The 12,288-nt window shown below is 40.1% G+C and overlaps 1 protein-coding gene across 1 annotated transcript in view; it reads left to right on the top strand.

Annotated features, from left to right (window-relative positions):
* Positions 1-12,288, top strand: part of herc2 (HECT and RLD domain containing E3 ubiquitin protein ligase 2) — a 231,921-nt gene that overhangs the window by 119,294 nt on the left and 100,339 nt on the right. Inside the window, exons 43-50 of the mRNA XM_048597893.1 lie at positions 187-330; positions 3,082-3,224; positions 5,970-6,237; positions 7,178-7,347; positions 7,452-7,550; positions 8,876-9,044; positions 9,163-9,288; positions 10,176-10,284. Of these exons, the coding sequence (XP_048453850.1) occupies positions 187-330; positions 3,082-3,224; positions 5,970-6,237; positions 7,178-7,347; positions 7,452-7,550; positions 8,876-9,044; positions 9,163-9,288; positions 10,176-10,284 (1,228 nt within the window). The remainder of the gene's footprint in view (positions 1-186; positions 331-3,081; positions 3,225-5,969; positions 6,238-7,177; positions 7,348-7,451; positions 7,551-8,875; positions 9,045-9,162; positions 9,289-10,175; positions 10,285-12,288) is intronic.

Raw genomic sequence — 12,288 nt, forward strand, 5'->3', positions numbered from 1 at the left:
TTTAGATATGTTTTTTAACATGAGACGTTTTCATAGCACAACCAGAACATTATAGGTAACTATTTCCCAATCAAATTTGCTTTCTTCCATTTTTCAAAATGTAATTCCAAGGTTGGTGGCTTTTGTAGTGAAACTGTATTCTTACATTAATATAAATGTACGTTTTCCTTCCTTCCCTCCAATCAGATCAAGTGGATTTACACTTGTTAAGATGTCAGCAGCTGAGATTGTACATACTGAAGGCAGCCCGAGCCTTGCTCATGCACCAGGATAAATTGAGACAGATTCTTTCACAACCAGCTGTATTTGAAACAGGACCACTTTCCACAGGTATAAGTCAGTAAAATGCCCTTTATGTCTTGTCTGACTGTTCAAATGAATGTGAAAACTCCAATGAAATCTAATCCTTCACAGTGGAATTGGCTCAGTATAGTACCTCACTCTGATGGTTGTATGCACTGCCATGTAATCTCATGGGAGAAGCATAAAAGAAAGAGGGTGATGAACCGCCATCTTGAACTGCTGCAATCCGTGTCCTGTAGGTAGTTCCACAATACTGTTAAGGAGGGAATTCCAGGATGTTGACAGTGAAGGAGCAGAGCTATATTTCCAAGTCAGGATGGTGAGTGGCTTGGAGGGGAAGTTGCAGGAGATGGTCCATGTATCTGCTGTCCTTGTCTTTCTAAATGGCAGTGGTAGTGAGTTTCTAAGGTGTGGAGGATCTTTGAATTTGTAGTGCATCTTGTACATAGCACACACTGCTGTTACTGAGCATCAGTGCTGGAGTAATGGAATTATATACAAACTTGCAGTAAATTAATTTCAATTGCTTTTGAAATGCACACTCAAGACAAGGAGTACTGTTTGGGTTTTATTATTACAGGAACAATCTTTTAACCTAATTCTTGAAATTTTAGTTCTTAGTGCAGGTAGTCCCTGGGTTACAAATAAGTTTAGTTCCTGAACGTGTTCATAAGTTGATTTGTATGTAAGTCAGAATACAGTATAGTACAACATAAAATATTTGCTTGCAAGTATGAGTGAACGTTTGCATATTGGATCCTTAAAACCAACAGTATGGGGAGATCTCACTCATAAACACGAATGTTTGTAAGTTGGACCTTCGTAAGTCAGGGAGCCCCTACAGCTATAATCAGCATCGTATGAGTGAGCATATGTCTTTGCTCAAAATGGGAGTTCTCAAAACTTGATTGTAAATGCCAAGGCATTCTTGAAATTTGTGACATTTCAGATAGGATCTAGCTGTGTTATCATTTTCAGAGTCAGTTTTTACAGCATGGAAAGACAACCTTTGATCAATTCTGTTCAGGCCAATCATCAAATATCCATTTATTCTAACCCCATTTTCCAGCACTTGATCTGTAGTCTTTATCATATGGTGGTTCCAGTGCTCATTTCAATACTACTTAAAATGTCTTGAGTTCCTAACTTGACCACCCTTCTTCGGCAGTGAATTCCAGATGTCTGATATCTGGAATACCCACAACCCTGTGGGGCAAAAGTTTCTTTAAATCTGTTCTAAACTTCCTGCTCCTTACCTTTGTAGCTGTGTCCCTGGTTATTGACCCCTTGACAAAGGGGAAAGGGTTCTCTCTATCTGTGTTCTCACTATCTCTCTACCGTATCAGTGCTCCTCAGACTTTGTATGCCTCAATCAGATCCTACTTCACTGTCTCCATTGTAAAGGAAACATCCCTCACCAATCTTGTCTCTCTTTATAGCTGAATCGCTTAGGCAACATCCTGGTGAATCTCTTCTGCACTACGGAGTGCAATGATGTCCTTCCTAATTCATGGTGACCAGACAGTACTCAGCTATAGCCTAAATAACGATATACAGAGATTCATCATAACATTGTTGCTATTTTATTTACTGGCTTGACTAATAAAGGCAAGTATCCCATGTGCCTTCTTAACCACATTATGTACCCTTCTTGTTGCCTTCAAAGATCTATGTATATGCTGACCAAAGTACCTTTGATCCTCTCTGCTTCTTAAGGCCCCACCATTCAACTTGTACTCTGTTGCCTTATTGGTCCTCCCAAACTATATCACCTCACACCTTTTCAGGATTAAATTCCATTTACCACTGATCAGCCAGCCTATATCATCCTGTTGCCTGGAGCTTGCCTCCTTGCTATTTACCATGCCATCAGTTTTGTGTCATCTGTGAACTTACTGATCATACCTCCTTGTTTAGATCATTAATATACACTTAAAAGCAGCAAGGAGCCGAGTACCAGACTCTGATATGCCACTGGACACAGGCTTCCTGTCACAAGCACATTACTGTTTGCTTCCTGCCACTAAGGCAATTTTGGATCTAATTTGCCAAATTTTCTGCCATGCAAGGCCTGGACAAAAGCCTTAGAGCTCCATACTACTCTCCTACCAGTGTCATTAGCCCCGTTGTGAACCTCAATCTCTGACTGTTTGTCTTCCCCTTCAGAATGGCATGCGGCTGTTCAGTGACATTCTTGACTTTGGCCTGGGTGAAGTCTACTGCCACAGAAACACCTGTCTGTACTCCTATTGAATCTCCCTCCTGCTATTGTCCTCCTTCCCTCTCTCTGCTCTTCCATTGTGCAGCTGGATTCTGGCTGCACGCCCCAGTGAAACCGTCACTCATCATTTTTCAACGCAACAGATGATGCCAGTGAGATAGTAGGAACTGCCGATGCTGGAATCTGAGATAACAAGGTCTAGAGCTGGATGAACACAGCAGGCCAGGCAGCATCAGAGGAGCAGGAAAGGTGACGCTTCAGGTCTGGACCCTCCTTTAAATGATGCCAGTGCTTTTTTTTAAACCTGATATCAGGGCACTGAAGTCTGTAAACCAGGTCCTGACATTTGCAGTGTTAAATCCTGCTCCGCTGTCTTTGCAGCAGAATCACGTTGCTGAGATCAGAGACTATATATTTGAATGGTTAAGTGACAGAAGCACCATTACTGCTGCTGGCTTCTAAAGAAGCATCAGTGGATTATATGATGCATGTTTTCTGGGACTTGACATTCTTATTAGTAATTATTTGTAATTTACTGTTTTATCTCTTCATTTCAGAGGATGCTGCAGTTTCCTCTCCAGACACTGCTGACTTTTCACCTGAGGGACCACAGCCCCCTTTGATCTTACTCCAGCAACTGCTGAGTGCAGCTACCCAACCATCACCAGTGAAAGCTGTATTTGATAGACAGGAACTTGAGGTTTGACTTCTGAAACTTTTCCAAACAAACAAAAATCTGAATTTGTTTTCACGTATGAGGTTCAGTGAGTTTATTTTAAAATGAAGCCAGTATCATTGTGTAAGTGAGCTGAGGACACTGCTGAACTATTTACTAGATGTGAAGTGATTTTCTCCTGCTTTTGAAGCATGTGAGGCCCACTCAACCTCCTAATCCAGACTTGCACCCGAGATTCCTTGACTGTATTGTTACCTGGGTTCTACACAGCTGCTGTACATTTAGATGCCACCTTAAAAATTCAAGGGCTGAGTGTAGAAAGTTTGAGTCAGCAGAAGGAAAATGTCTTTGCTAAGAGGTGATATTCATTGCATATCAATTGGAAACATGTCATGCTGACTCTCAGTTGAAATGTTATAAGACTCTGCCTGTTTGTTGTTTGCTGCTGCTCATTCAGGTTATTTGTGAGAAATGAGTGTGTTTCGTGAAAGAATCTTGGGAAAAGTACATCAAGACCTCTCTCCAGCTTGATAAACGCTTGTAAATAATTGGTCTGTGTTCCCTATTGTCCCACATTTTGGAACCACTATCAACTCTTTGCTGGCAGAATATTATTATCAAGCCTTCAGTCTTGGAGAAACAAATGTTTCCATTCAATTTGTTTGTACTTTCGGAATAATACCAAAGCAGATAGGTAGCATAAAAGCCAAGATTACAGAGGGTGAAAAGGCTTTACAATGTTCTGGCAAGTCTAGCTTGATCCATGAAAACATTGCCCCATTTGGATCTAGTAGCTTTTCCTGTTCCCAGTGTTTCTAAACATGGAGTTTCCTCAGCTGGGATTAATTGGTTAATGGGTTGCTAAGCTACAGAGAGCCGTTTACACCAAAAACTTTCTGGCATTTACGAAAGAATAAAAGACTGGCATTCATATAACACTTTTTTCATGACCACTGGACATCTCAAAACACTCTCAGCCAGTCACGTGTTTTTTGACTGATAGCCACTATTGTAACTTAGAAATGTGGCGACCAGTCTGCAGACAGCAAACTCCCACTGCAAGGTGATGTAGATCAATTAATTGGATTTTGTGATATTGATTGAGGAATATTGGCTTGGACTTGAGAAAGCTCCTTTAGTTCTTCTTTGAAATAGTACCATGGGATCTTTTATACCTACCGAAGCAGAGGCAGCGGGAATCGTGATTTAATGTCTTTTCTGAAAGATAGTTGTACTGGAGTGTCAGCCTTGATGGTTCCCAGACCTAGAGTGGGACTTGAACCAAGAATCAGAGGGATTGTACTGCCAACTTAGCTCTGAGGAATGTGACTTGCATCGTTATTCGGTGTAAGTAGGCCCAATGAATGCAAACAAAATAGGATGGATGTAGCTGTAACAGATTATTTTGGGGTAAGGATGCAAGCGCCACATTCTCACCACTTTGTCCTTCAGGCCTCCATTAGTCACCAACATCTCTGGGCAGGGACCGTGTACAATCATGTCCAGCAGAGCCTTTGGATTCAGCTAAATTAGGTACTCGTTACCCTCTGTCTGACATACCTGGAGTGAATAAAATTAACTGTACAAGGTAATTTGTGAGCTGCCAGTATGTGACCAGATGCATTGCTTGGCTTTGAAGGTGGTGTCAGTGCCAAGAATCTCAGGAGGTGCCGGCAGTGGCCAGGAGTCCACTTCTGACGAGTGGGAAAATACTGCAAGTGGGGCACCATGGGGGGGGGTGGTACATAGGTTTGGAAAGATAACCTGGGAAAGCTTGCTAAGGCTTGTGGAGAGAAACTCCTCAAATTGACATTGGGCTGAGTCTTATCAGAAATTGACTCAATGTTTCAGAATTGTATCCTTTCGTCAGAACTTGTAAGAGTTAGAAATGTAATAGGTTTTAAACAAGTAAAATTGGCAAGGTGTGGATGCTGGGAAGAAGAGCAAAAGGGATGATGTTTGTTAGAGTAGAAGACAGGAAAGATTAAATGACAAAAGGTTTGACGATTTGCTCAAAAAAGTGATAAATGAGACTAATTTAACAAGGAATTAAAGATGTGTCTAGATGAGATGTGAATAGCAGGATAATGATTGCGCAAATGCAAAGAAAAGGACGTGAGTGGAATGAATGGGTGAAAAAGAACATGACAACAAGCAAACACAAAAAATTAGGCAGAGGTTCTGATTTGAAACAGTTGACCTTGGTGTTGAGTCCAGAAAGCTGTAAAGTTCCATGTCAGTCAGAGCACCTGATGAGCGTGTACTGTTTGACTCCAGTGGAGGCATGAGAGAATCATTTTTTGTTTTGTTTTGAGTATTGAGGAAAAGAAACACTTTTTTTATTAAATGCTTTGTCTTGCTGTCATCAGGGGAGTATTTTAGAATGACCAAGTAAAGGGAACTAAACATTTATACAATATGAGAAGACAATGCTGATTGATTAGCAAGTTGACACTGGTCGGTTTCCCTATTCTGTGTTCTCCTGGGAAATAAACCAGTTACATGATGAATGACAGCTGCCAGATTTTCTTTAAATGGCAACACCAGCTTTTGTTTCCTATCCTGATTCTTCTCCTTTGTAAATGTGATGGTGAGCTGCTTTCTTAAACTGTTAGTCTATCTGGTGGAGGTATACTCAGGATGCTGTCAGGAAGGAAGTTCCAGGATTTTGATCTAGTGACTTTGAAGGAATAAGGATATAGTTTCATGAATCATTTACTTGATGTGCCTTTTGTTAAGCATTTCAGTCTTTTGTTTTTATCTTCTCAGGCAGCAGCCCTTGCTGTTTGCCAGTTCTTGGCAGTGGAGTCTACCCACCCATCTACGCCTGTATTCGATGACAGCAGCTCAAGTGAGGCGACAACACCTGTTACAGTGCAGCCTGTACGTCCACTAAAACACAAGAAGCGCAAGCCTTCTCCCCCTCCACCTTTACCCATTGTAGCTCAACTAATGGAAATGGGCTTTGGACGGAAAAATATTGAATTTGCACTAAAATCGCTTACAGGAGGCTCTGGAAATGCTACAGGATTGCCAGGTAAAATGAAACAATATTAATAAGCCCATTCTGACAAGAGAAAGTACTTGCACATCTTTTTGCATTCTGGTGATTTTTCTTAAATGCAGGAGCTAAGTAAAGAAAGGGCTGTTAATCCAGAGACCCAGATAACATTCTGGGGACCTGAGTTCAAATCCCACCATGGCAGATGGTGGAATTTGAATTCAGTAAACATCTGGAACTTGGAATCTAATGATGACTGTAAATCCATTGTTGATTGTTGGAAAAAACCCAGCTGGTTCACTCACGTCCTTTAGGGAAGGAAACTGCCATCCTCACCTGGCCTGGCCTGGCCTGGCCTGCATGTGACTCCAGACCCACAGCAATGTGATTGACTCTTAACTGCCCTCTAGGCAACTAGGGATGGGCAATAATTGCTGCCTAGCCAGCGACGCCCTCATCCCGTGAATGATTAAAGAGTAAAGTTTCAGGAGAGTAAGTTAAAAGTGCTACGTTGAAGAAGGGTTTGCTGAGGTACATTTGAAAATTGGGGAATTTGTTTCAAATCAATTGTTTATGTCTTACCTGAATCAGGTTTTGCATATTGTACTTTCAAGTAAGAAGTACAAAGCGGGTCTGCATAACACTGACGTCACTTGGGCACTCGTGATCAAATCATCACAATTGTGTTCTGTTTTTAATGTTGTACCCTTTGAATCCTGTGGTGACTCTCTGCCAAACCTGTTTGAAATGTGCAGATTTCCTGATTAACATGCAAACTAATTTTTGTTTAAAGTTGATTTGGCTTGAGTCAAGGAAACAGCAACCTTAGCACGTGGGTAGAATTTGATCAAAGGAGACAAAGCTGAAGGATTGACTCCCAATTCTCAGGTGTTGCAACAAATGCACAATAAAAATCAAATCTGATTGCACTAGTAACAGTTTACTGTCTATTTTTGTCTCAAATTTTATTTCAAAGGTGTGGAAGCATTGGTTGGTTGGCTGCTAGATCACCCTGATGTGCAGATTGCAGAACTTTCTGATGCGGAGAGCACTTTATCGGAGTACTCGGATGAAGAGATTCTGGAAGAAGTTGAAGAGACTGAAGCTGCTTACGCTGTGATTGGCCCTCAAGCAACTCTACCTAATGTACTTTGTGGTTAAAACAGGATGTACTTAGCAGATTTTAATAACATTGTAGTCATTTGAGTTCTGACTCAAATTATAATAACATGCTGTTCTTGATTTTGTAGCCTTGGGCTGCTGTGGTGACTGAAAGCCAAACCTATAAGAAACGTGCAGATTTCCTGAGTAATGATGATTATGCTGTGTATGTAAGGGAGAATATTCAGGTATGGATCATCTGAAGTGATTTATAGCTTTTAACTCTTAATTAGACAAAAGTTAGGTCAGGAATATTTCCATGATAAATTCCTTCCACTGAATTCAAGCCATTCAATGCCATAAGTGCTTAATCTTGGGTCTGTAAGATTGATATAACCATCTCATGGAGAAGAAACTACGTGAGGATTATACCTCCTTCTAAACAGCTTGCTAAATTTTAATAAACTGCAACTATTCAAAAAATGCCCCAGATTTTAAGCATTCAGGATTTCTCTCTCCAGAATATATACTTGCCCCTGCTCGAGTACATTAAAGTATCGGGGTTTATTTCAATTGTAACAACAAAACCTTTTAAATTAGACTATTTATTAATTTTGCAACTTTTTTAGAAATTAAGCAGCACAGTTTTAGTGGATAAGTAAAAAGCTGTGCTAAAAGTCTATCTAAATTTGTAATATCAAAGCTAATAGAATCCAGTTTGATTTTATTTGTAACTGTTGAATAATGCCTAAGAATATATACGAACATCTAAGAATAGAACATCCATCAATATTTAAAATAGTTTTACCGTAAAATCCTCTGTGTGCTTCTCCCAGTGACACACAATATCTTTTGCCGAATATTATCTGACAGTTCCTAATATTTCTCAAAAATTCTGTCAAAGAATCGTATTTTTATTTTGTTCTAATCTCCTTGTTTTGTAAAATTGGGTGCCAGCCCTCTGTATAGGGTCCTGCCACTTTTATGTGATGGTGTATCATTTAACACTTCGTGAACTTTTGTCTAGTCAAATTTTTGTAATGTTATAGCTGTATGAAGGTTTATTTTACCTCATTCTTATTCTTTTTTTAATCTTAAACCTTTAATAATGGATTATTTTATCACTAAAATGTTATGTTGATTTCTTTGTCTTTCGGTTAGCACAAATTTCTTTGTTTTTGACATAACTGTTGTTTGCTGCTGATGTCCAGTGATATTCCTGTGACAAGGATTTTTGCCATATTTTTAGTTGCATGCTTCGGGTCTTATGGGCTCCAGTATCTCTCCTTTGGTTGTCATGTTTTTTTGCCTTGGTGTGATGGTGCCATCTTTGTTTCCAAGTTGCCTTTAATGTGATTAAGTTATTGTTTTTTCCTTTTTGTTTTGTCTGTGCTAAGTGCTGGCCCATTAATTAATAACATGCTTACCTAGTTATTCTTGCTTCTTGGTCAGAATTAGATTTCTAACCAGCTGTTTTACTGCATGTACATCTTTGTGTTTTATGTAATGAACATTTTTGATATTTATTGCACTAAGTATGTCTATACTTATTGAGCTGTATTGTGCCATGCAGGTGGGAATGATGGTCCGATGTTGCAGAACTTATGAAGAGGTTTGTGAGGGAGATATGGGAAAAGTAATCAAACTGGATCGAGATGGATTGCATGATTTAAATGTGCAGTGTGACTGGCAGCAAAAAGGTGGCACTTACTGGGTCCGATACATCCATGTTGAGCTGTTGGGTAGGTGCATGGTTTATTTATCAGAAACATTAATACTAGTTGTAGTTATGGTTGTTGCTACCTTTTGAAGTGCAGCACTGGATCTGTTCAATTTTCATGACTTTTATTTTTGCATCAGGCTTCCCACCACAGAATTCTACTTCCCATATAAAGATTGCTGATAAAGTACGAGTTAAGGCTTCCATTACCACTCCAAAGTACAAGTGGGGCTCAGTTACCCATAGAAGTGTGGGAGTTGTCAAAGGTAAACAAGTCATGCTTGTATTCTCTCCTGCTTCAGTTTTGATTCAAAATATGGAAAGCTACTACCACATAACCTGCAAAAACTAAATGTAGATTTGCAGTGAGTCATGCAAGATGATTAAATGTTGGTGCGTGGCATCATAAAGGGGAATAGGTCCTGCACCCCCACTTTGTAATATATTACTCTTACTTCTGTTTCTAACATAACAGTAGATCAGTAAATCAGTCATTTTACAAATTTCTCAACACTTTTATCCACTTGAACTGTAAACTGCAAATCACACTTTTAAAGCTCATTCCTTATTAGTTTGCTGAGGATTGTGTTCTTTGTACATGTTTTCACACTGTAGGGATTCTATGATTCTGAGTGGTTTACCAAAAAATAATACTGGAAGTCTAAACTGTGTAGATTATCCAATCAAATTGCTTATTTTGGAATTTTTCATTTATTCCACATCTTTTCAGTGATACAATTCACTTGTGATTTGGAAACCAGGAACTCTACCTCCTAATTCTATGTAACAGTTTTATTGTAGAGTGTGCTATTTTAATTACTAACGGAATGCTAAGATTGGACTGGAATAATACATGGGTCTATTGATACTTAGCCGAATGAGTTTCTTGTCCATTATGTTTGTGTCCATCTTATTTAAGATGTAAGCTTGCTGTATATAACATGGGAAAGAGAGGCCTAGTGTGTTTGAATGGCACTTTGCAATTTTAATGGAGCTAATGAGCCAGTTATGGAATATAGTTTGTTGCTGTTGTCGCTTGTGACAAAAAGCAAGAAGAAATGAATATGTGATCTAAGTCTGTTTTGTTGAATGAATGTTACTGTTTGGCAACTCCTCAGGATTTCAATGTGTGATGGCATTTTTATTCTTGCAGCATTCAGTGCCAATGGGAAAGATGTTATTGTTGATTTTCCGCAACAGTCTCACTGGACTGGCTTGTTGTCTGAAATGGAGTTGGTACCCAGTATTCATCCAGGAGTGACGTAAGAACTTCTATGTACTTAACCAAATAGGCATTTTTTTTAATTTAAACTGTGAAATAAAGAAAGTTCTATTTCTTACTCTAAGAAAACTAATGTAGAGTAATTACGCTCCTTTTTATTATGTAGTCTTTTTAAAAGAAGGACGCCTAAAAATTTGGTGCATTGAATTTGGTGAAAATAAGCAGAATATTTTAAATTTATTTTATCTTTAAATAAGGTTTTATTGGCGTTCTCCTGACTTGGGGTGCAGTGTGGTGTTCAGAAGCAGAAGGAGAGAATAGTTTAGAAAAGATTGTTGTGTGAGTGCAAGGTTGGCATTGTGGACTGGAGTTGCTCATAGCTTGTGTTTACTACTGTTATATATTACTAATGCCATATCAGTTCAGACCATCCTGGAGGACAAAGGCGACCTCGAGCTTGATTGTTATAGTTATAGAAAGAAAGTTGGTGTTTGGTACTGAAACCGATCTTTAGTTAGTCGTGCATTTGTTTGCAGAGTGAAACAATTCGAGCTTACACCTATTGATCTAACCACAATACAGTTATATTAAGTGTCACTTGATATATGCTGAAGAGCAACCAGCAATAATATGCTCACTGACAGAGTTTGAGTTCCACCAGAGTGACTCCATTCCTGACCTTATTACAGCCTTGGTTCAAACATGGTCAAAACAGCTGAATTGCAATGGGGAGGTGAGAGTGACAGCCCTTGACATCAAGGCAGCATTTGACTGAGTGTGGCATCAAGGAACCCTAGCTAAACTGGAATCGGGGAAAACTTATTGGAATTTTACCTGGTACAAAGGAAGACGATTGTGATTGTTGGATGTCAGTCATCTCAGCTTCAGGGCATCTCTGCAGGAGTTTGTCAGGGTAATGTCAGAGTCCCAATCGTCGTCATAAGATCAGATGTCAGATGTAGGGAGCTTTGCTGATTGCAAATTGTTCAGCAGCATTTGCATCTCCTCCGATACTGAAGCAATCTGTGTTGGAATGCAGCAATACAGAGGTTTGCGCTGACAAGTGGCAAGTAACGTTCACACCACACAAATCCCAGGCAATGACTATCTCTAATAAGAGACAGTCTAACCACTAGTTCTTGACGTTCAATGGCATTAGCATCACTGTGCCTTCACTATGAACATCTTGGGGGTTAGCATTGATCAGAAACTTTCCTGGATTCACCATATGAGTACAGTGGCTACAAGGGTCAGAGGCTGGGAATCCTGTAACAAGTAACACACCACCTGACTCCCCAAAATCTGAACACCAGCCACCTGGCACAAGTCAGGAGTGTGGTGGTATACTCCCCACTTGCCTGTATGGGGTGCAGCTGCAACAACATTTGAAGCTTGACACCAATCAGGACAAAGTAACCATCATGATTGGCACCACATCCACTTCCTCCACCATCGATGGTGAATAGCAGCACTGTGTACTATCTGCAGTGTGCTGCAGAAATTCACCAAAGATCCTTAGTCAGCACCTTCTAAAACCACAGCCCCTTTGATCTTGAAGAACAAGGGCTGCAGATAAGTGGGAACAGCACCATGTGCAAGTTCCCCTCCAAAACATTCATCCTCCTGACTGCGAAGTATATTGCTGTTTCTTCAGTGGAGTTGGGTCAGCATCTTGGAATTCACTCCCTAATAGCGTGGAGGGTGCATCAAAGCACATGGATAGTAGCACTCAAGAAAGCAGCTCTCAAGGGCATCTAGGAGTAGGCAATAAATTATGGCCCAGCCAGCGACACCCATATCCCGTGCGTGAATAAGATTAAATAGCCCAAACCTGGTTATTGTCCAGGTCTTGCTTCAAAGGACATGGACTCCTTGTGATATCTACCCACCTCCAAACTAAGTCTCATTTAATAACAGAGATAACAAGATGTAGAGCTGGATGAACACAGCAGGCCAAGCAGCATCAGAGGAGCAGGAAGGCTGACGTTTCGGGCCTAGACCGTTCTTCAGAAATGGGGGAGGGGAAGGGGGTTCTGAAATAAAT

The sequence above is a fragment of the Rhincodon typus genome, chromosome 6, assembly GCF_021869965.1.
Source record: "Rhincodon typus isolate 14 chromosome 6, sRhiTyp1.1, whole genome shotgun sequence".
NCBI lineage: Eukaryota > Metazoa > Chordata > Chondrichthyes > Orectolobiformes > Rhincodontidae > Rhincodon > Rhincodon typus.